This window comes from Citrus clementina, unplaced genomic scaffold, assembly GCF_000493195.1.
Source record: "Citrus clementina cultivar Clemenules unplaced genomic scaffold, Citrus_clementina_v1.0 scaffold_3, whole genome shotgun sequence".
Lineage (NCBI taxonomy): Eukaryota > Viridiplantae > Streptophyta > Magnoliopsida > Sapindales > Rutaceae > Citrus > Citrus x clementina.
In genome coordinates, this window is record NW_006262339.1 from 42,216,113 (window position 1) to 42,239,982 (window position 23,870).

General features: G+C 36.3%; 5 protein-coding genes across 6 annotated transcripts; 2 read left to right on the forward strand and 3 right to left on the reverse strand.

Annotated features, from left to right (window-relative positions):
* Positions 1–1,394: 1,394 nt before the first annotated feature.
* On the reverse strand, positions 1,395–4,145 carry LOC18049538 (xyloglucan endotransglucosylase/hydrolase protein 2). Its single transcript, XM_006443523.2, has 4 exons — positions 3,941–4,145; positions 3,400–3,500; positions 2,979–3,172; positions 1,395–1,923 (listed from the first exon to the last, which is right to left on the reverse strand). The coding sequence occupies exons 1-4, from the start codon at positions 4,116–4,118 to the stop codon at positions 1,530–1,532; spliced, it is 867 nt and encodes a 288-aa protein (XP_006443586.1). The 5' UTR covers positions 4,119–4,145; the 3' UTR covers positions 1,395–1,529.
* Positions 4,146–10,421: 6,276 nt separating this feature from the next.
* Positions 10,422–12,437, forward strand: LOC18049539 (small ubiquitin-related modifier 1). Its single transcript, XM_006443524.2, has 3 exons — positions 10,422–10,842; positions 11,728–11,877; positions 12,094–12,437. The coding sequence occupies exons 1-3, from the start codon at positions 10,747–10,749 to the stop codon at positions 12,163–12,165; spliced, it is 318 nt and encodes a 105-aa protein (XP_006443587.1). The 5' UTR covers positions 10,422–10,746; the 3' UTR covers positions 12,166–12,437.
* Positions 12,438–12,661: 224 nt separating this feature from the next.
* LOC18049540 (ER lumen protein-retaining receptor) lies at positions 12,662–15,327 on the reverse strand. Its single transcript, XM_006443526.2, is given in 7 exon segments — positions 12,662–12,760; positions 12,830–12,893; positions 14,135–14,208; positions 14,526–14,641; positions 14,773–14,956; positions 14,958–15,036; positions 15,134–15,327. Coding segments are annotated over 7 exon segments (645 nt in total). The 5' UTR covers positions 15,225–15,327; the 3' UTR covers positions 12,662–12,723.
* Positions 15,328–17,264: 1,937 nt separating this feature from the next.
* On the forward strand, positions 17,265–21,013 carry LOC18049541 (purple acid phosphatase 15). Its single transcript, XM_006443528.2, has 7 exons — positions 17,265–17,639; positions 17,790–17,981; positions 18,243–18,576; positions 18,675–18,892; positions 19,318–19,508; positions 19,819–20,103; positions 20,357–21,013. Exons 1-7 carry the CDS (start codon positions 17,351–17,353, stop codon positions 20,504–20,506), a joined length of 1,659 nt encoding a protein of 552 aa, XP_006443591.1. The 5' UTR covers positions 17,265–17,350; the 3' UTR covers positions 20,507–21,013.
* Positions 21,014–21,321: 308 nt separating this feature from the next.
* On the reverse strand, positions 21,322–23,416 carry LOC18049542 (cilia- and flagella-associated protein 91). Of its 2 annotated transcripts, XM_024188081.1 has the most exons (3): positions 23,290–23,416; positions 23,121–23,207; positions 21,322–22,869 (listed from the first exon to the last, which is right to left on the reverse strand). In XM_024188081.1, the coding sequence occupies exon 3, from the start codon at positions 22,793–22,795 to the stop codon at positions 21,668–21,670; it is 1,128 nt and encodes a 375-aa protein (XP_024043849.1). In that variant the 5' UTR covers positions 22,796–22,869; positions 23,121–23,207; positions 23,290–23,416; the 3' UTR covers positions 21,322–21,667. The 2 variants fall into 2 exon arrangements, with proteins under 2 accessions (XP_024043849.1, XP_006443593.1); XM_006443530.2 differs by having other exon boundaries at positions 21,322–23,207.
* Between the last annotated feature and the right edge of the window lie 454 nt (positions 23,417–23,870).

Consider the following 23,870-nt stretch of genomic DNA (forward strand, 5'->3'; position numbering starts at 1 on the left):
CGTTTGCTGATATGTAGATATGTTTTCCTTCATTATTGCCCAGGAATTCAATGTCCACCTCATGATGATTATGTCCTTGCGACGTTAGCTACCGTTTAGTTAATTAAAACAAACTTCGATTAATCACCATGCAAATTAAAAAAAAATGGAAGAATTGATTACCAAAATACCATTTAACGGGTTTCACGACGTTAGCTACCATTGAGCTATCATTGATGTGTTTACTTGGCAAAATAAATGGAAATGAGGAATGAAAATGAGAATCAATTTACCAAAATACCCATAATATTAATAATTAATTTATCATTATTAACAATATTATCATTATTGTTGTTGTTGTTGTTATTATTATTATTATTATTATTATTATTATTATTATTATTAAATTTTGTTAATTTTATTATTTTAGTTACTATTAATTATTATTATTATTAATGACATTTAAAATAATAAAATTATTTGTGATTTGAACAAGGGTAATTTAGAAAATATGAAAAAATTAGAATGATAGAAAAGTAAATTTATGTTTCATTCTCATTCCCACATTTTCATTCTCAACCCCCCCATGGTAATGAGATTCTCATTCTTTATTCCCAAATTATGTAGGATCCACACAATTTATTCCCATTTCCAAATTCAATTTTGTCAAGTAAATAGAGCTTTGATTCTCATTTTTCCATTCTCGTGCCTTATTCCAAAAAATAAACACATCATAAGAGAATTAATAGATAGTGGCAATGTATCAGTACACACATAACAAGCAGTAACAACTCCTGCAGAATTGACTGGTATCTTCATCCTGAACCTGAAATAAAAGAATCCTGATCCGTAAAGTAGCTTTGATCCAAACCCAGCTCCTACAAAACAATTATAAAGGCAATGTGACATTCATTTAGTTTTTTTTTTTTTTAATGCGCATGCATAATGAATGCCACCTCGTTAAGAATTAATGATAATTATCACCCGAAGGATAACACAGGGACAGCACAACTTCTCTTCCTTGATTTGGTGTCCAAAAGTGGTCGTATCCCCACGTAATGTAATAGTTTTGATCGAAGCTAACGTCGCTGATAATCCTTGAAGCGAACAACCCACCGAAAAAAGCTAGTAATCGAGAGATCAATTTCATTCAAGCCGATTTCGATTTTTAATAATTGCGGCAATTAAGTAATTATAGAGAAATGCTTTGTGGGGTAAATTTATTTAGATGAAGCTTCCCAAGAATTAAGCAATAAAAATGCAAAAAGGATGTGACGAACAAGTAGCTTCACCTTCCTCACACGCTTTATCCCCATAACGAACCACATCATTGTACCAATAATGTTGGAAGCACTTCCAATAAAATTAAAAAAGGACTTCTGACTAAAGCATTTTGTATCTTAAATAGTATGGAATTTCTCCCATTATTTTAATCATTAAGAAGTTTGAGTATCATACATACTCATCACTTACAATTTCGTATGCTACTTAATTTTATTGGTTACAAATTATATGGTCACCGACTCTAGTGGCCATATATATTACGTGTTTTAGTAAAGGCACTCTTTGGGAGGATGTGGGTATCTAGGTCTATCAGAACAATAATCGTAATACATGTAATTTTTTCTCACATTTTCATATTTTGCTTTTTGGGTAGAGTGCAATTTCCAAAATTTCTCTGAATTCCACCAATATTGAGAAGAATAACATCGTTGAATGCTTCGGTTCTGATCATCATCAGCTGGGCAGCCACTGATGTCAAATCCTTGAAAATGAGCTTTGAATGGTGCATGAGTCCAATCAATCTTTGTTCGGCCTCCATCTGTTGCCCAGCTTTCTCCATTCCACAAGCTTGCTTCTATTTGCATTGGCTTTGATGGATAGCCTACTCCAATATTTTCAAGGTTCTTGAACACTCTAATGGGAACGTCGTCTACGTAAAATCTGTCACAGAACAACAGTAATTCAAATCCATAGTAACTCTGTATAAATATACATTTAACTGATTAAAAAACATTGTCAATATTTTCGGTGGCTGAACCAGAATTTTGGTTAACTTGGGGACAAATTGAACAAATTATAAACTTGATTATCCCAAAATAAAATGCTTAGAATAAAGGGGGCTAAAAATGTGAAATGTGCTAAATGTAGCTCAGGAATCTTTGATCCTGACCTAAACGCACAAGGACCAGAGGCACAAGTAAAATCTTTAATGAAATGTGCTAAATTTAGAATAGCACCATGTTGGGGACAGAGACGGTATGGTCTAAATGGGTCAGCCACCTCCACTGAATTAAAAAAATATTCAGCTTTCTATTTTATGCTAGTGTCTTACGTTGTAATCTTTATTAATTTGCCTCTTAATTTCATTGTTCTACCACTTAGCTCTTTTAAAATATTTTAACAACTCAATAACTTGAAATCGAAAGTCCAACAGCCCTAATCACATTACATTGAGAAGGATATTTTGGATAGTTTTGATAATGAAATTATTGAATAATGTTATCAACTCATAAAAATGAGTCATGGATGAAAGACAAAAGTTTTATATTTATTATTATTTTATAACCATAGAGTAAAATTTTGGCTTCATCTCCGCAGGCCACAGCCAGTCAGCCACAACATAGGTTCACCCTTGTTGCACCCTACAATCTTAAGAATCATCACTTACCACCCTGCCGTTTTCATAACACCCTGTTAGGCTATTACATCCTGCACGTTAAAATTTTAACAAAAAGACAGTTTTTGTTTGTTTTATAATTGGATGAGTTTTTCTAAGAAAGTTTTGACATCAATTAATTAGAATTCAAAAATTGTAAAGAGGGTAAGTTATAAGACTCACAAACTAGACAGAAAAAGTGTTATTCTCCTTGTTAAAAATTACTAACAAACTTTATAAGAGCAAACATTATTCACATATAAATTAAATAAGTTACTTAGTTGACAAACAGTACGCATAATTTAGTTGGAAATCTATGAGAGAGATTAATTGGTCTTACACAATTTGATGTGGGTTCCAAAGAATTTTGTAAGTGTGAAAATCAGCGGTAGGGTCAAACCAGAGGTGCATCCTTTGTTCTCTGTTCCCTACACCATTTGCAAACACATTCGTCTGTAACGTAATCGGCTTGCCTTCTCTGTTGCCCAAAAATTCAAAGTCCAGCTCATCATGTTTATCGCCTTGTGAAGTAAGCTGCCAATTTCAACTCTTTGAAAATCAGCATATAAATAGATCCTCCCATTAATATTTTATGTGACATGCATGGACCCATGCATATGCAGTGAAACTGTTTCTAGAAGAGAAGTTGATTAGATAAGAGACAAATAAATATTGATACTCAAAGAGCTAAAAACTTTCTTTTATGCATATGAGATTTATAGTTGATGAAATGAAAGTAAGGGTCGCTTTGGTATACTCACGTAAAAAGCAGTGACAATTCCAGCGGAATCCTTGTCTGGTAGCTTCATCTTCAAATGAAAGAAGCCTGAACCATAGTGTAACTTCGATCCAAACCCAGAACCTAAAATACATGTAAAAGTAGTCGATCACTACATTGCTTTTCTCAACTTATATAATTACTATCGCATGATCATAATGTTATATATCATCAAATGACTTACTTAATGTTAATAAAAATAAAAATAAAATGTGTAGAGGGAGAAAGATTAGTGTAATGATTAGTTAATATTAATAGCTTTAACAAATTCCCTAATATGACACCCGTTCAATTAAATAATAGCTTAACAATATACCTCGATTGCAAGAATCAAACCAGCTGGATTATATCATTGGGATAAATAAAGCAGTACTTGTTAAACCGAAAATAATGAATATCTAGTATCAAAAGTTTCAAGTCAACTACAGATTTATTTCTACGTTGAAGATTCAAATATATAGCTTGCGTGAAAACTTAAAAGCATTATTGAGTAAGAACATGGTGAAAGAGAGAATAATATTAACCAGAAGAACGATCCATGGACAGCTGAATAGCTCTCCCTTGATTTAGAGACAACACATGATCGTTTCCCCACGTAATGTAATAATTCTGATCGAATTTAACGTCACTTTTGGTCGCTGCAGCAATCACACGACTAAGCAAAAGAAACACAAAGAAACCTAGAAACTGAGAGAGACCCATTAATAATATATATTTGCTAATAGTTAAAGCCAGTACCAGATTGTGTGCTTTGTGTTAGCATAGAATGATGAATTTATACACCACAAAAAGGTTAAAACGACGCCATGCGAGCCCGAACCCATAAGCATAAAGAACAAAAAGACATGCATGCATAAAGGGTGTGAGCCATAACCTTAATTCCCCACACGCTATTGACTTCTCTTACCATGCTATCCCCCATAACAAACCACATCATTGCAATTTAGCAATATTTAGAAGCAAAGAAACTCCAAGAAAATTTGATTAAAAACACGTTATAATTGTGCTTAAACTTCAAATTAAACCAATCTTAATTGAATGGCGCAAACGGTTAATTGCATGATGGGTTTGACATCACAATCACATCACAGATATTGGACACGTACGTTTTTTAATAATGTACCAAGAAGGTGTGGGCTCCAGATTAATTCAAGCCCCGTACTTGCTTTGTTGGTATTGTTAGTATTGTATTATAAAATTGATTTACTAGATTTATTATCGCTTTTGACGCTAGTATTTTAATCCCAACGTGATCTAGGTCATCAGATCCTGCGTGCATGTGTGTCCCTTTAGAAACTTGAAATGACATAAAAATATACTATCACAAATTATTAGGGTTTTTGCATATATTGTTAGTTTCGATACGCCGTGGACACTTGATTGTTTCATTTAAATAATATTGAAGATTTCAATATTTAAATTTCAATATCACGTGTCTAGAGATGGTAAAATTCGGATCTGGATTTAGATGTAAGTGTATCCAAGTCCGAATCTGCATTGATATTTTCATATTTGGATGTGGATCTGGATCGCTAAAAAATACGGATTCGGATACGGGGTACTACTAGGTGCATCCGAATTCGGATCCGCATTGATATTTTCATATTCGGATTCGGATATGAATTTGTAAAAAAATATATACGAATATGATATTATCCACATGAATTACAGGTGGATATCTCGGACATTCGGATTCGCATAAATTAAAATTGAACAATTTAAAATTCAATAATTTTCCTAATAATATCAAATAAAATCAAATCATAATCCAGTAATCAACAATTCAATACCTAAAATAACATAAAACACCTTAACTTAATAAATAAAAATATCACAACATAAATCAAACATTAAGAATAACATAAATCCAAGTCTAACACCACCGTAAATCCACAAATAAAATTATAAAAACACCACATAAAATAATGCAGATCCGGACTTTTTTTTATTTAATTTAACTTATATATTTTTTAATTAATTCTATTATTTTTCTCATTTAACTTATATTTTTTTATTTAATTTTAATTTAAAAAATAATGCGGATCCGGATATCTATTTTTTCGATTGAATTTGCATTTGGATCTTTAATTAAGTTGGTTTAATTTTTCATGTTAGTAGAGAAAATTAAATTAAAACTTAATTCAGCAACAAGTGGAATTTCTTTGTGCGTGATTTCATCTTTTTTTTTTTTTTTATTTGCAGTTACGAGATGACAATTCCAGCTGATTCAGGATAAAGGGGTTTGAAATTCTTTCCCACTTTATAGCGGGGTTTTCAAAGAAAAGAAACATAGCGATTATCCTTATCCAATTAGCTAGGGTTCCACTTAGTCCGGCTCCCCGTGTACTCTTTAATCTCCTGTACATGCATAATTATGTTCCTTTGAGATCAATTTTAGAGAGAAAAAACTAATGAAAGTTGATGAAGATGTAACACAATTTATTGTCGTTTACAGAGGTCAGAGATCAGAATCTTGAACTCTAGCCAGCACGTACAAGAGCTGTTACAACAGAAAGTACGTTGTTGAATACTTTTTGCTTTTGCATGGACGGTCCACAGGTTTAATTAATTTTATATAATTAAAAGAAATATTATGCATCGCTTCAGCAACTAATGAACTAACTATAGGTTATCCAACTTTCTTTGATCTCATTTAATTTGGGAATTTCAGTTTTTCATCTTCATGGATAATAATAATATACAACATTTACAGCAAATTCACCTTGAGAATTGTAATTATCTGAAGATGGCTTCCCGCTTCAGGCACTTGGTGACAATTATGAGTTCTCGGGGTAAATCGGAAAAGGTAAAACTGCCACCTAAATTTTACTTTCAGAAGGTCATAGGAGTGCCAAAGATGAAATCAAAAAGATAAAAATAAATTAAGAAATTACCATGAGGATTTTGTATTTTTGTGGAGTACTAAAATGGCAGAGCATGACTGATTTTTGAAGAATAAGCATATCATTGTCACTAGATATATTATAGTAGATGTAATGTATATAAATAGAGAAGCTGCAATGGCCAGAGTAAAATCTGAACAAAGTTACCAACCATGCTGCAGAAGGACCCACCAAAACATAAGAGGTGATGTATACCCATTTCGGCAACAGCGCTCCAAGAGGGTGTGGGTTTCATAAGCAGCAATAGTGGTGATTTTATCACCCGCATCAACGCTAGAAACCCTTCTCAAGATTCCGAAGGAACACCATTGTTCCAAGATATCTAATTCTTGAAATCCTATCCCATGCTTCAATCCACTTGAAAGGGGGTCCTCAAAGGCGGGAGGCAGTTGCCTTCAGGAGAGGTACATAAACATTCTTATAGAGATCATAAAACCCAATGATTACAGTTATGAGTGAGATTAATGTATAAAAGATTCTGAACAGAGGCGGCATCCAGGGACTGTATATATACTTTACAGAGCACTGCGTATGATGGAAGAAAGATGACTCAAGAGGGGAGGCCCGCTTCAGTCAAAGTAAGAAGGTTCAAATTGGAAGTGATTATCTGCTGCAATTCAAAAGGAAGATCCCTGTTGTTTTCCTTACGGAGTAGAAAGGAGTCACCATACTCTTGTGGACTCAACATTATTGTCTATTACCATATTTCGTCCTCTCTTCCCATTTGTTGAGTCTTTCACCAGATTCTCCACATTAAGTACTTCCTTGGTGTTCGCTGGACATTCTCTAACATCAAAGAATTCATCTTCTGAAAAGAGCTCGGCTTGAGATGCGTCATCAAACAACTATTCTTTAGAAGCAACGATAATTCCACGAGAAAAATGAGGAGGAACTTTGTTGTGTAGAAGGACTAGATTACACTGCAGCGACAGCATTTCGTACTGGGTGCCTGAGAACGATGATCTTACAGAGCTCAATGCTTGACTGATATTGTTAAATTCCCATTTTCTCAAAGCTTTCACTTCTAAAGCAAAGGATGCATCAATCTGTTGGCAACATTACCAAATAAAAGCAAGGTAAATGAAGGGTTAATCAAGTACACATGAGAAGGACGACTTTCTTTCTGCAGATAAGTAGTGAAGGCATATTATAGGCACTTCAAAGGAACGACACCCTGCATTTGGAATATATACTCAAGTTTGAACACGTGTTTTCAGTTTGGTAGAGTTTGCATTTTTTATATACCATTTCTATGGTTGAATCTACACATTAATATTCTGTATACTAGGACTAGTTCCTGTTAATTGTGGAGATGGTAGCAATTCAGCATGTATATATGAGTACCTGAAGTTCATTCGAATAGTTCATACCGCGTACATTTTTCTATGCAACTTCGAACACAATAAGGCCATGTAAGTCCTCATACAAGTTCATTAAAAAAGAACAAGCCTTCTCTGTCAGACTGGCCAGGTTAAATATGACATTCAACCACTTGGTAAAATTTTTTACTTTCATGGCTGGAAGAGCTGCAACTGCACTCGTGCACGATGTTCTGGTGTTTCTGAAAGGTGACATTCTGCTGTACTGAAAAGAAGGGGGAAAAAAATGGGAGTCAAAATCAGCATGATGCGGAGTCCCACTTCTCAAAGACAACGTGCAAACACCAAATCTTAGTGATCGTTAAGAGGCTGATCGTGAATGTTTATTCTTCCACCAGGATCAGAAACTCAAGGCTAATGGGGGGCAAAGTACACGAATGCTAGTGACAAGGAAGATTGAACATCTCTGCAGCGAATGAAACAAAGTGATCCAAAACATCAAACATCTGAAGTCATCAAAATGATAATATACTAATGAGCACCTGCAAAAATATCTATGCAACGTTTTCAGTAATACTATGTCTGTTCGGGGAAAAGCGACATTAGAGAAATTGGATAAATGAAACAAACCAGCCCCAAGGGCAAAATCTTTTCATTATTCACAAAAGAAAACTTCAAAATTTCTTTAATTAACGCTCCCCTTCGAACATAACAAAGGATCAAAGACGCTGCTATATGCTGCAGCCCAAGGTATCACATTATCGAAATTCGGGCAGGATTAGGACTCTAGAATCTGAAAATACTGTGGTATCCTATTATAACTTCTTTTCAACGAGAGAAACTTCTACCTGAGACCAACTAGACCGGCCAATGTAATTTCTCCTGTTCAACATCAACAATAAGTTTAATTGACTCGGTCGTACTTTTTCTATCAATTAAATGGCCAAATTTCTATACAAGGGACAAAACAGATGAAGAAGAGAGTCCATTTCCAGTAAATTTGAATCTTCTAATTGCCTCCTGTGCCCCTCCGGTAAAATCCGAACTTATAACGCCAAAATTGGAAGAACTGCCTTGGAAAATCGATCTGTTTGCAGAGTTAGCCTAATAAATAAATAAATACATTAACTAATTAGTTAATTAATTAATAAAGATGAAAAATAAAAAATCTTTATTTGAAAATTTGAGAATATTGACTAAGCATGAGAAAAAAAAAGGGGAAAGAATACGAAAAGAAATTATTGGCGAAAGTCAGGTGCTCGAAATGGAAACGAGAGAAGAGGGAAGAAGAGAGGTCGAGACCGGATAACAGAGGGGCAGAATGGTCATTGTGTCGTTTTTACCGTTACTAAACATTGAAGCAAAGCATAACTATATAAACACACGATATACTTGCTCTGCTGCTCAAACTGATCATTCCCTTTTGTTCAAATGATAAAAACTCAAACTTCAAATTTGAAAATGAATTTAGTTACTGTGGGTGATCAAAGATAAGGCGCCTGAAATTAGATATCTTGGATTTTTTTATTTTTTATTTTGTTTTTGAATAATACTTTACATAGAAATTTAACCGATGAATACATGAGAAGAAGCCGCTCCCAAGCCCTAAAGAAGGGAACAAAAAATATTTTCATTTCCAAATATAAGGTGAGAATGTATCATTCAACCAATAAATGGTTTGTTAAGATATTATGATTTATGAAAGATAGAAAATGGAATTGATTTAGGAAATTTGGCCAAGTTTAATTTTAAAAAGAAAAAAGAAATTTTTTTTTTAATGACTCGGGCATTGAAATTGAATTTATTTGGTATAATTTCTATTAATATACAAATTTTACACAGTAAATAATAATAATCTACTGCAATTGGCTATCATCATTGCCAAAATAAAAAAAAAATTAAATTAAATAACTCGTATATCATTCACACGCAACCAACTCTGTACTCCTTAATTGAGTTTATGAGGCACATCCTTTGAGGGTGTTTGTTTCTTTATTTATTTTGATATGAGAGTTTATTTATCTATTATTTTATTTTATTTTAGATTTTATAGTGGATCATAGTTTTGATATTTTGGGTCAAGTCCTAACAAGATATATTTAGTTGTATTCAAACTAATAAACTGAAAAATAAAATCAGTTAAATACTACTGTATTTTTAATAGAGCCTAAGATTCAAGCCCTCTCAAAGGAACTCATTTTTCCAATAATTAGATGCTCATCACTCGAGTCTCTTTAAAGGAACTCATTCCCCGGTAAAATAATTAGATGAGAGTAAATAAATAAAAATATCTCTTAAATATTTGGCGTTTAGACATGTCCAAAAAAAATATATATATAAATTCTTGACTACGTCATGATGAAAATGATGCAAATGAGTCCTAAAAGCAAAGAGATGAAAATGAAAAGGCACCGATATAAAACACTGGGTCGTTAAGACATAAGATCCAGCCCAGTCCAATTAGGCCCATTCGCAGGCCGACAATTTTAAGACAATCGAAAAGTAAGAATCCAAACCCAATCAGTCAACCGGCGATTTCTGTGAAAGCAAAATTAAGTACGCATCGTACTCACCATAAAGCAATTGAAGTAGAAAACGACTACGTAACCATCTCGCACCACTAAATTATCCACACTTCCACGCATCAGCAGCCGTCAGATTCCTCTTCCATTCAAAATCGACCATCCATCAGGATTCCACAAACATTAAAACTATTCCCTCACTTTCTCGGACTCAAATCCTTTATCAAATCCCGTTAATTCAACGTGCTCACTTTTTTTTTTTTTTTGAGAAATATCCTTACGTTCTCGCGCGTATGATTAGGCTACAAACACGCTTTCTCCAACAGACATCTAGGCAATAAATGGCAAACAAGTAATTGCACCGGCAGATCTTTTTATAGAGAAATTACTAATAAGCCCCTGGAGTTTGCGCATCTATCTACGACGCGAATACGGCTTCGATTTCTTGAATAGCGTGCAAAAAACGCTTGCTCTTCACAGTGTCGGTTTTTTGTGCTTATTTGTAGTCGCAGAGGGGACGACAAAACCCTAACCAGAGGCGCAGAAACAAAGAGAGGGTAAAATTCAATTCTAAGAACCTGTAAGGATGTCAGCGACCGGTGGCGGCGGCGGCGGTGGTCAGGAGGAGGACAAGAAGCCCGTCGATCAGTCGGCGCACATTAACCTCAAAGTCAAGGGCCAGGTATTTACACCTTAATTTTTTGTTTATATTTTTTGTAATTGGCCAAATTTGAAATTTCTATTTAATTAAAAACTGTTTTATTTTTGTAATTTTTTTATATATTGTTTTTTAAAAGGCTTTCAAGTCATGTTTGTGAACAAAATTTGTGCGGGAAATTGAATCTTGGCCGAATAAATAGACAGTTTCTGGGAAAGGGATAGATTCATTAAAAAAGAATGATGTTGGTTTGAACTTTGAAAGATTGAAAGGCACTAATTTACAATTGTTGCCCTGATTTTTTTTTATCCCCGTTTTTGGTTTTTGATGGTGAAACTTTTATAGGGGAAGTCGATTCTAATCAATATGATTAGTAATAAATTGGTTGATGCATGTTGTTTGATAAAGTGTTTCTGACATTAAAAAAAAAAAAAAAAGGTATCATATTTTTTTGGATATTTAAATAATGGTCTATCGTAGTTATGCATCCTGTTATTGCTTCTTATGTTAAGAATTGCATAGTTTTTCTTTTTTCTTTTTGTGAAAAAGAAGAATTGCATGGTTGAATTCAGTATAGAGTGAAATTTTTTACTTTGTTTTTTTTTTTGCATCTCAGTATCTGCTAGTATTGGGGGAAATTTATCACATGAAGGTCTACTGTAGGAGTTTAAATTAATATTTAATTAGCATGTTTTAGTTGTGTCTCCTTTTTATATAGTTGATGGTGCGACTGCTGAGGCTGGTTAATTAGAGCTCTTGTTTAAAATTTTCAATAATTTTACAGTAGAAGGCTGAGTTTTGAACCCCCTGGAGTCTATTGCAGTTGAATTCACTTATTTAAGATTATCTAATGGGCACCTCTCTTTACTTTCTCTATTTCATTTTAACATTTAATGTTTAATTATGTAGGATGGCAATGAGGTGTTTTTTAGAATTAAGCGAAGCACCCAGTTGAAAAAGCTCATGAATGCCTACTGTGATCGGCAGTCGGTGGAGTTAAACTCTATTGCTTTCTTGTTTGATGGGCGGAGACTCCGAGGAGAGCAGACTCCAGATGAGGTAATTCTTTTATTTTGTGCTTTTTGTAGTTGTAAATATGGACGTCTTAATACAGGACACTGCAGATGATACCTTGCTTGGATGAAACTCTCCATGATTAGTGATGAAAACAAATATGAAGGAACCAGTTTGTCCATTTGCTAAGTACTTGCAGCTTCATTTTCATTTACTGTTTTTCATTTTTGCTTTGTTTTGCAATCGCTTATGTGGGAATAGCTTGAGATGGAGGATGGAGATGAAATTGATGCAATGCTGCATCAGACTGGAGGTGCGCTTGGAAGCGGTTAGCTGCAGTTTGAAATATTTTGAGCATCGCTGGCGGACTTGATGTTTGAGTTTTTTAAATTAGCCTATATCTATGGAAATATTACTGTAAATGATGACTTGGATCTTATAATTAACTTGAATTTAAGTCATGGTTTATTATCAATAATTTATGTAGTTAGTGTTTTCCCCTTGAAAATGAATGGCTTTGTATGCCAATCACTTCTATAGGTTTTTCTTGCCAGATGGGGAACTTAGGGTTGGAAATATAGCAGGAAAGATATGGCTCAGTGTCAGTAATTGCGCGTGATGTACCCTGTATCTGGTTCCTGGGGTTGAGGAACCACGGCGTATCATTCTCCCTGTTCTCTCTTCTTGATAAACTCCTATGTTCTTCTCCGTAAACAGAAAAAAGAACATCTACTTTCTTCATATTAAACAGAAACGTTTTGTGTTGTATAAATGGTGTACAAGGAATTAAGGAACACAAGAATTTAGCAGTCGAAGTATTAGAATGAACATTATCCGCAAATGCTGCTTGTGATAGATACTCTGGCAGTAGGTATACGAGGGTGAGCATACTTAAGCCGGTAACTGAAGGTTCTTGTTGTTTTTCCAGCTGTAAAACAGTTTATCAAGATGATCAAACGAGCACTAATACAAAAATCGGGAAGATAAAACGGCATACCTGTCGAAATAATAATAGAAGAAGTCGGCATATAGCAATGTTTGAACAAGCCCTGAAATCCAAGCTGCAACAAAAGAATCATGGAACCAGAAATTATTGGAAAGGAAAATTAGCTTCAAGAAAAACAAAAGTAACGTTAAAATTCAGGAAAAAAAAAATCCACAGAACAAGTAGGGAGCAGAACCTAAGAATGGAAGAAAAATAAAATAGAAGAATTTGACAATTTTGACATAAATATTACAGTAATTAGTTATATAGACTTGGTGAGTAAATTAATATTAGGAGTAGATGAAAACAATGATGTAATTAAATAGATTAAAGCAACTAGAAATTTAGAACAATTAAAATTTTGTGATTTAAGATATTTTGATGAACATGCTAATTATTACCGTATCTCTGAAGGGAGCACAACCTGCCTGAATATCGAGGGATATACCTGGGAATTCTCAGATAAATTGAACTAGCTGAGAAATGTTTGCAAATAGTCATACCAGGAATCACAGCTTGCTGAGGGTAATTGCAAGTAGAACTATTTCTATGGAACTTAAATATTCTTAAGCAAGGAGGAAGAACCACCATCTGATGGTATAGGTAGGGAGACACCAAAGACATTCGAGGTAACCCATTCTCTATGTCCCAAATCTGAACCACACAAAGTTGGACAACTTATGCGAGCCCAAGGACTCCGCCAACAACAAGGAGATTAGTTTTCTTAATACCAAAGAGCATGTAAAGCTCCAAGGCATGAAATGTTTCCTAATTTCCACAGCGTGAATTGGGGGTTGAACAATAACAATGCCAAAAGGACTCTTATGAAAACCTGGTGCTAAAATCATATTCATAGTTTTAAGATTCCTGTTTACTATATCTAAAGAGCTTCAAGGCGTGAAATGATTCCTAATTTCCTTAGCTTGAGTTGGGGAATGAATAATAAAGCGCCAAAAGGACTCTATGAAAAGCAGTTGGTAAAATCATAATATTCATAGTTTAATTGTAAATATCAGTAGTAGTTTGATGTAATATCAATAATAGTCTAATTGTAATATCAATTTAAAAAAATAACTAAAAAAAGAGCTTCAACGCAGGGAAGAAAAACAGTGGCTACTTAAAATATTGGTATGCCTATCCTAATGTTACTGGATGCAGTACATATTACAGTAGTAAGATGACCATAATCTCAGTCAATACTAACATATGAAAATCAATAGTACTATATGAAAATCATGTAGACAGTTATGCCTCAGTAGTTGAATTGAAAAAAAGCCACGGATTTGTGCACATTTTTAAACACAAAGAAAGTCTTACGTATCCAATGCACATAGTGCGGCTCGGTGAAGTAGCGGTAAACCCAGTTTAGGATGTATAATCCTCTATAAGCACTGCATTAAAACAGGAAAAAAAATTAAACATTTGGATTTTTCTTTATAGAGATTTAGGCGTGCAAGCGTACAAATATGCACATTTCTACAATAACACTAAACATAAGCCTAATCTTCATTGTCACGAGACTTTCGTGCATAGTCAAGGACGACAAGAGAAACAGCCAAAACAACTATTACAAAATAAATTATTCAAAGCAAGAGAAATGTCATTAAACAACGCTCTTTTGCCAATGGGGTTCCAAATTCAAATGATTTGATCAGAATGCACAATTAAGAAGAAAATATGTCCAACAATACAGGGAATTGTAGCATACCCAAGAAAGAATACATATTGGCCTGTCAAATTGTCGATGTTTCTAGTCCTTTGCAAGAGTACAAGCTGAGGAAGTATTGCAACGGCTTCTAAATACAGCGAAAATGTCCACATTACCTGACCCCCAATTCATTTGAAAAACCTCATTAGAATAAACAAATGAAACATTGTTACCCAAGTAACAAAAATACCCGCTTTTCTAAAAAAAATTGAAAAATGAAAAATGCGAAACAAAATTACAAACGGACCTCCTTGAAGGTGAAATTTTCATTAATAAGAAGAGCCAAAAGTAAGCAAGGCAAAACAAGGAAGAAACGGCGAAAGGTGTCCTGGTCTTTATTGTAAGACCTTCTCACAATGCTATGATGCCTCATGTACCAAACAATTGAAAACGAACTACCCAAGAATATAAGCTTCATTACTGTATTATACAGAGACAAAATCTGTGAATATATCCAAGTATCGGGTGGTGAAAACCAGAGCGTAGAGCTCTTGAGTCTTCAATGAAACGCCTGCAAATGAAATGGACACAACGCAATCAAATTATTGGTAATTGAAAAATAAAATAAAATAAAAAGTGTCACTGTGTCAGTGAGAGCGAGAATGTACCAGAGCAAGATTTAATGGTGTGGATCTTGAGGAGCAAGACGAGAACGCTAGCTAAGTGGGTCATGTCACCCGCTAATCTGAAAATGTTCATTTTCGTTGAACTTGGTGAAAACGGAGACCAAACTAGAGAAATGGGTTCGTTCTTTGCGAAGACTTTATACGACAAGTCAGCCAGACTGTATTTGATTTGATAGTCGAACGGTAGCTAGTGAAAGTGTGCAAGCTACGGCTTAACACGCGGCGTGCGTTGATATGTGAAGAATGGTTTATTTATCATTTTTGTTTTTTTTTTGAAGAAAGGTAAATTTTATAAATCAACCAAGACAATTAATCAACCAGGGAGGTGGAACATGCCTCCATTCTTCCGGATCAGACAAATAACTCTCTACCCTAGCAATAGTATGGGCAATGGTGTTCGCAGATCGACGAACAAAAGAGAAAACAAACTCTCCTAAAGAATGAGCTAAAGCTCTACAATTAGTAATTATAGTACCAAAACCATTAGAATAAGCAACACTGTCATGTAAAGCATTAAACACTTATAAGCTATCAATCTCAACAATAATTGGCCGAACTGGAAGATGCATGAGCCAACTGAGAGCTTCTCGCATGCCGATTCCCTCTGCCTCATGAGCTGCAAATGTACCAGGAAGGGAAGCACTTTTAGCTACAATAAAATCACCCTGTGAGAAGCGGATAACAGCCCCAAAGCTGATGGTTCCTCTGTGTCGAGAGATGGCAGCATCGACATTACACTTATACCATCCATCCCGGTGTCCTTTCCAGTAAACCGAACCATGATCATTTGCCGCAAAAGAATGAGAGAAGCAAGGATTCTTATGAACTTGCTGCCACTGGAATAAATTCTAACCTGCTAAATTGAGAAGAGTACTAACCCTTCCATTGATATTCCTCAAGACTCTGTTATTTCTATTCAACCATATTCCCCAGCAAATCATAGCAGCTAAGCTGCAATCATCTTTACTATAGCAAGTAAAGAGAGTCTCTAGCCATTCCCCAACATTCACACAATTCCCAATAAAACCAACAGCATAAGCTAACCAGCAAGATTTAGCAAAAGGACACTCAAGCAACACACGATAGATAGTTTCAGTGGAAACATTACGACAAGTCAGCCAGACTGTATTTGATTTGATAGTCGAACGGTAGCTAGTAAACACATTTATTTAATACTATGGGTATTTTGGTAAATTGATTCTCATTCCCATTTATTTGCTAAGTAAACACATACATTTCAGCACATTCTCATTCTCTTTTATTTTTGCCAAGTGAACATTAGAACCTCATTCCCAGCTCATTCACAGTCCATTCTCATTTCACATCATTTCCATTTCATAAAGTAAACGCACCATTAATTCACTGGATTTATTTTTTCTCTTAAAAATTATTTTTTTATGACTTGTTGTATATAATATTTATCGCTGCATCATCACATTGCAAAGTTAAGGAGACATGACCCAATCAAAATTATTTTACTTGTATTGGTGAATTCAGAAGAGAGGAGAAAAAAAAAACAAAAGAGTATTTTAATGTGTGATGACACAAAATGGGCTTTAAAATACGTGTGCTCACATAAAATGACGTCGAAAATACCCCGTCCCCATGCAGTCGTATAATAACGAGTTAGAAAAGGCTCTGAAAATCTAAACTGGCACCTTGTTAGGTTGGACCTAGCTACAGAAATCGGGCCAGTTAAGCATCTTGATTGGATTGGATCATCACAATTCGACGTTTGGCCCATTTCAAAGCAGATAAGACATTCTGTCCTCGGTGGACGGTGGACCAATTAACAGTCAACAGCTAGTAGACAAAATAATAAAAATAAAATAATAAGCGAGCCTAAATAACTTTTACGTTCACTTGAGAAAAATAAAGTGAATGGGGAAAATTTTATTCCGACACTTTAGTGGGACCAGCCGTTTAAATCTGCGTGCCAAATGTTTAGTATTTCTCTTTCCAAAAAAGAAAAAGAAACAGACAATAATTTCGGTTATGCCAAAACCGCCCATCTCTGGCTACTGTGTCACGTACTCAACGGCTACTAACTGTTTTGAAGTTGAAACTCTCACGGTCTTGCCCACCCACTTTTATTTTCATTTCCAGTTTTATAAATTTATTTCCAATTGAATAAATTAAATCTAAGCTCACTCACTTCCCTCTCAACGATAAATGAATTTAATTCAGTAGAGGAGACAAATGGAGATGGCCTTTTCGAACTCTTATCGAATGGGAGGAATATTCTTATTCTTCATATTCCTGTTAAGTCCTTTGGATATTCGCGCCACGAATGCGAATATTCCTTCAACTTTAGACGGCCCGTTCGAGCCCGAAACGGTGCCCTATGACGCCAGCTTGCGCGGCAACGCCGTTGATATTCCGGACACCGATCCTCTGGTACGCCGCCGCGTCACTGGATTCGAGCCCGAGCAGTTATCCGTATCTCTCTCCTTCAATCACGATTCAATTTGGATCACTTGGATCACAGGTTGGTTCCAATCTTTTATTTTGCTTTGTGTTTGTTTTTGAATTTTTCAATATGAATGTTAAATTTTTATTGAGTCATTTTTATTTGTAACAAAATGAATCTGTTTGATTGTTGGCTTCTTCTTTCCACCTTTTTTTTTTTTTTTTGCAGGGGAATTTCAAATTGGAGACAACATAAAGCCATTAGATCCTAAAACTGTAGCCAGCTTCGTTCGGTATGGGACGTCGAGGACAAATTTAAATCATGAAGCAACTGGTCACTCCCTTGTTTATGATCAGCTTTATCCATTTGAAGGCCTACAAAACTATACTTCTGGAATCATCCATCATGTTCGCCTTACAGGTTCAGTTTTGAAACGCTTATTAAATTACAGTCTTTTAATTTCTCACCATTCATCATGTTGTTGAGTTCGTGGGCGCCAGCTAGTTTAGTTGATACAATCTTTTGCGTTGAAACAAGTGATCAGGATTTTCAACTACCAGTATAATTACCAGTATAATAAGAAAAAGAGAATTATGGCTATGTTCTGTATGATTAGTTCGGCACCGTATATGAGCATGCGGTATTATTAGTCAAGATTGTGATGTTTATTATGTCTTATAGGTTTGGAACCCAACAATAAATACTATTACCAGTGTGGAGATCCTTCTATACCAGCCATGAGTGATGTCTACTATTTTAGAACTCTGCCGGCTTCTGGTCCGCAAAGCTATCCGAAGAGAATAGCAATTGTGGGAGATCTTGGTCTTACTTACAACACAACTTGCACTATCAATCACATGAGTAGTAATGAACCTGATCTTGTGCTGTTGGTTGGCGATGTCACTTACGCAAACCTGTACCTCACTAATGGAACTGGCTCGGACTGTTATTCTTGCTCATTCTCGAAAACTCCCATACATGAGACGTATCAACCTCGTTGGGATTATTGGGGAAGGTTGAAAATTCTATTTAAAGCTCTTTCTATTATGGCTCTCCTTTATCGTCGTGAGTGTTTGTGCTATTTTTATATCATCTCTGTACGTTCCTTTACAGGTTTATGGAGAATTTAGTTTCCAAAGTTCCAATAATGGTGGTTGAAGGGAACCATGAGATAGAAGCACAAGCTGGAAACCAGACATTTGTTGCATACAGCTCTAGATTTGCTTTCCCATCTGAAGAAAGTGGATCTTTGTCCTCATTCTACTACTCCTTTAATGCTGGGGGAATTCATTTTATCATGCTCGGAGCCTACATTTCCTATGATAAGTCAGGTAATGTTACCTTTTCAGTTATCCTAATTTTTCTCTGACTCATTGCCCAATGTTTATAAGGTGAGGCTCATGTATTCTTAATTTTGTGAAAGCACTTGTATCTTCATCAAGCCAGTTTCATCAGATGAATCTTAAAATATCTAAATTGAGTCCTTTAATTGGGGATTCTAAGAATTTACTCTGCAGTTAAATATTGTGAGATTGGTGAAGGAAATTTCAAAGTCTGACGGTGAGTTTGATCAACTTTTGGCCCTCATGACATGAAATCGATCTCTCTTCCTCTTGTTCGAATAGAAAGTACTATATGTTCAATTTACATTAAAATTAAATGGGAAAATGAAAAACAAATATTTTAAGTTCCATGTTCACTTGACCAACTATGTAAGGAGAGTTGACATGATTCTTTATTTATCTTCCTTTCGCAGGTCATCAATACAAATGGCTAGAGAAAGACTTGGCTAATGTTGATAGATCTGTAACTCCATGGCTGGTAGCCACTTGGCATCCACCTTGGTACAGTTCTTACAGTTCCCATTACAGAGAAGCAGAGTGTATGAGAGTGGAGATGGAAGCATTACTTTACTCTTATGGTGTTGACATAGTTTTCAATGGACATGTAAGTCAAAATAATGAACAATTATGAAGTGTTCAATGAACCGTGTGAGTGAAACCATTTCATTCTTATTTTCATAGCACTTGAGTAAGTTGGATTGGATCATGACCAAAAAAGACAATGAGAAATTGATGCAATTTAATTAACAATGAGAAATTGATGCAATTTAATTAACTTATTTTTGGTTCTATGGAAAACAGAAAGAATCATGAAGGAACTTAATTTTAAAGGAAGCAGCAGAGGCCTGCTAAACATTTCTAGTTTTGTTTTCAAGTTCTTGGATGTTCATCTGTTTATTTGAAAAATGTACCAGGTTCATGCTTATGAGAGGTCAAATCGGGTTTTTAATTACACTTTAGATCCATGCGGTCCTGTACACATCACAATTGGAGATGGTGGAAATCTTGAGAAGATGTCAATCACACATGCTGACGAACCTGATAACTGCCCAGAGCCATCATCTACTCCCGATCCATATATGGGTGGCTTTTGTGCAACAAATTTCACGTCTGGTCCTGCTGCGGGTAAGTTCTGTTGGGACCGACAACCTGATTACAGTGCCTTCAGAGAAAGTAGTTTTGGGCACGGGATCCTCGAGGTACTCTCTCTTTCTCTTCTATTCGGTCCTCTTTTTCTTCAGCCAAAGTTCAACACTATGGTGACTCATGGCCTGTTCTTGTGAAATATATTATCATACAGCATATTCCATTGAGTTTAATCCCCCTGCTATTAATCAAACATTAGTCTTTATTTGAAACTGTTGCTTTTGATTCCGAGAATAGTAAATCCTTGCGACACAGCTCCGAGTCACCTAGGTTTTTAAAATCTGATAACCTCTATTTGATTTGTAGGTGAAGAATGAGACTTGGGCGCTGTGGACATGGCACCGGAATCAGGACTCTAATAATAAAGTTGGGGATCAGATTTACATAGTGAGGCAACCTGACAAGTGCCCTTTCCATGGCATGCCACAACCCAAGCCTTTGTTGGCATCCAGCTAAACTCAATTACTAGTAAACTGAATCCGATCTTCTCCTTGATAAAATTCTGTGTCCAATATTGCTGCGGATTGATGCACCATTATAGATTCTGGAGGTTCTGGTGGGACCTTCCGATACAAAATCCAAGTAAACAGATGAAATTGTATCACTAGCCGTTTTCATATTGTTAAATGTAAGAGCAGAGTGGAAGAATAGTTCCAAGGGTTTGAAGATGAGAAGAAAGAGATTTTTTGTTTCCCATGTTGATGAATTTTGTGGCTCCACGCCCATGGATAGAATAGTAATTTTCTGACTTCTGGATATGGTGTGAAGGCTGGCTAGTTGATATGAATTTCAGTTACTTGATACACGGTTGTGATTGCAAATTGTAGGTTTGTCTGCCTTCGGTTGAAGTTGTTTCATTTTTGTAATTACTCCTTCCGTCAACAATATTTTTGTAACAGAAACAATTACTTCTTTCATGTCATATCGGAATTATGTAATACTACCATTACCATTAACATAGAAACCCCATGTATTTTATTCACTTGAGTTTCAATTCATTTTAAAGCTTTTCTCTAGAGAAATTTTTTAAATATAATTGAAGGCGACACACACAACAAAAGCAGAAATAGCAAAATATTCGATGGCGTAGGTTGAGCAATTCTGATTCGAAGATTAAAGAAAAGAGCAGATTAAATGAGCTTTCCACGCCATTATTAGATTACATCATGGCTTTAAAGTGGTTAAGACCCTCCTTTTAAAAAAGATAAAAACTACTCATCATTCTTCCAGCCCTTCGCATCTTACATGTCCTTTTTGGCCTTTTGCTTTACTACTGAGCCCCACTGCATCTTCTTCTTAATTTTATGTTTTACCATTTTGCACGCTGCTCAAACAAGACAACAGTTCTTCAAATCCCAGAATTCTGGAAAACAAATGCGCATGAAGACTTGAAAGTTTTATATAAATTAGTTATTCACCAAATTTAACTAACAACAGAAAATGATCATAAAATCATAAAAGAAAAAGAGACGCTGTCAGAGAGAAAGAGAGAGATTGTTTACACAGATCCTTTTTTTCTCCACATTCAATCATACAAGAAGAAGATGGGAGGCAAATAAAGTTGAACAAAAACCTATTTTTCAAAAAAAAAGAAAAAAAAAAAAACAAATTAAGGAATCAGAATATATCAAGAATTTCCAAAATAAAACCATTGCAAAGAGGACAATTTCCTCTCTGAACCCAGAGCTCCCTTGAACAGAGCCTGCAAAAAGTATGTCCACACGGGATAAACGCCGCGCCTTTGTGCCTCACCATGCACACGCAGCAATTATGCTCTATCCCTCCAGCATTCTCTTCCACGTCATCGCCTTCCTCCTCGTACTCTCCTTCTGCTTCTGCTTCTTCTTCTTCTTCTTCTTCTTCCTCTTCATCTTCACCCACCGCGTACCTCGACCCTTCCAAACCCATTTGCCTGTCTGTCTCCTCTAACAAATCCATCAGCGACATCCTCGGCTGTCGCGGCTGTACTGGCTCTGCCGCCTCCGCCTCCGCCTCCACTTGCACTGAAGCTTCTGCTTCTGCTTCTGCTTCTGCTTCTGCCGCTGCCGCTGCCGCCTCAGCTTCTGCTGCTTCCTGCGCAGCCACCGCCTCGCGTGCCGACAGCTGTCTCTCCTGTGCCAACACCACTGCCAGGCGGCGAGTTCCCTCACGCGCCACATCAAACGGGTCGACGCTGTTGTCTTCCGACACGGTGTTCGACGCCGCCTCCACCCGGGTCGAGTTGTGGCGGGATAACTGCGGTTGTCTTGAGCTACGAGTGGGAGACCCTTCGCCCTCAGGGGAGTCCTCGTGGTGAGACGACTGGGTTGGACCCGGTGACGATGAGGCAACTTTACTCGAGGGACGGCGCGCGAACTGCGGCGGCGGTCCTCTGTTATCTTCGAGTTGAGACGCCAACTCGCCGGCGGGGTTAGTCTGGAACCTAACGGAGCTGCGCCGAATTAATTGCGATCTGGGATTGGAATTGCTGAGGCTGCTGCTCGGGATAGGGATATCGGAAGTCGGAATTCTAACGGAAGAGGTCCAGGCGGCGCCGGCTCGCTTAAGCCGGAGCCGGTCTCGGAAGAGTTTCCAGCTCTTCCGGTCCTTATGACCAAAATTCTTGCCGTTGGGATCCTCATCACGGATAATGTCGAGAAGCGTACGCCCGGCGGGAGCCCGGGGCGGCGAGGGTCTTTTGTTGGTCAAGATGGCGTCCAGAGTCAAGCCGGCCAACGGGTCGCGCCGATCTTGCACAGCTGACATTTGGTCCAATAGCGTTATTCTCCTGCCAATGACAACACCACCGTCACCTTCACCACCACCACCACCACCACGCTCTTCCATGTTAACACAAAAATGAACCAATTTATAAATATTAAAAATAACAACAATTTAATTCAAAAAAAAAAACGTGAGGAATTCAAGGATTGGAAAGTTCTAACTTATGTTTTTGTGCGGAGACTTATTGGAAATGAAATTGATTATATGAAGTTGTTTTCCCAAATAATACAAACCAATCCTGACAATCAAAGCATGCACGCAGATCCAAAAATTTTGTACATAATCAGCTATAAGTAGCATTGGATACCTTACGTCCGGTACTGCTCCTTTTGGAACCCAATCGGCAATCACATCCGTTGATCTGATATATTTCCTCAGCCCTTCACTTATTTATCTATAAAATTAAATAATAAAATATAAAATCAAGTGAGTGAACGGTTAAAGATTAAAAAATAAAAGGCTGAGTGAGCACGCACCAAAAGAATTCACCATCGGCCTTTTTTTTTTTCTTCTTTAATGACTCTCCCTGTCCCTGTTGTTTCTTTTATGTGGCTTCTTGCTCTCTCTCTTTTTGTTTTATTTTAATTTTAATTTTTAGTTTCTTTTTTTTTTCTCTCTCTCACGGTTTGCTGTTTCTGAGAGAGAGAGATTGAGAGGAGTGAGTTTGGACAGTGGAGCGAGTCTTACGGGCCAGGGCCACACAAGAGGGCGACTTGCACCTTAGTTCGCTCGCATGCGATTTTACTGTTTTGCCCCTTCTGTTTTCGCTTTCATTCGTTTTGTAAAATGTGAAGCTTTCTTTTTGTGGCTTATCTTCTTCCTTTTTTCTTTTGTTTTTTTTTGGGGGGGGGGGGGCCTTGGGGGGGGGGGGTGAAGAACTGATTAAGCGGACGAGAATAAAGATAGAGTCCCATTCTAGATGTCAATATCGGGACGGGCAACATTGAAATTTAGAGGGGAAGGAAAATCCGAAGACTTAAGAAATCGAGAGGGTTCAAGTCCCTCTATCCCCACCTCTTTTAGGCCTATTGACTCCCTAACCATTTCTCCTATCTTC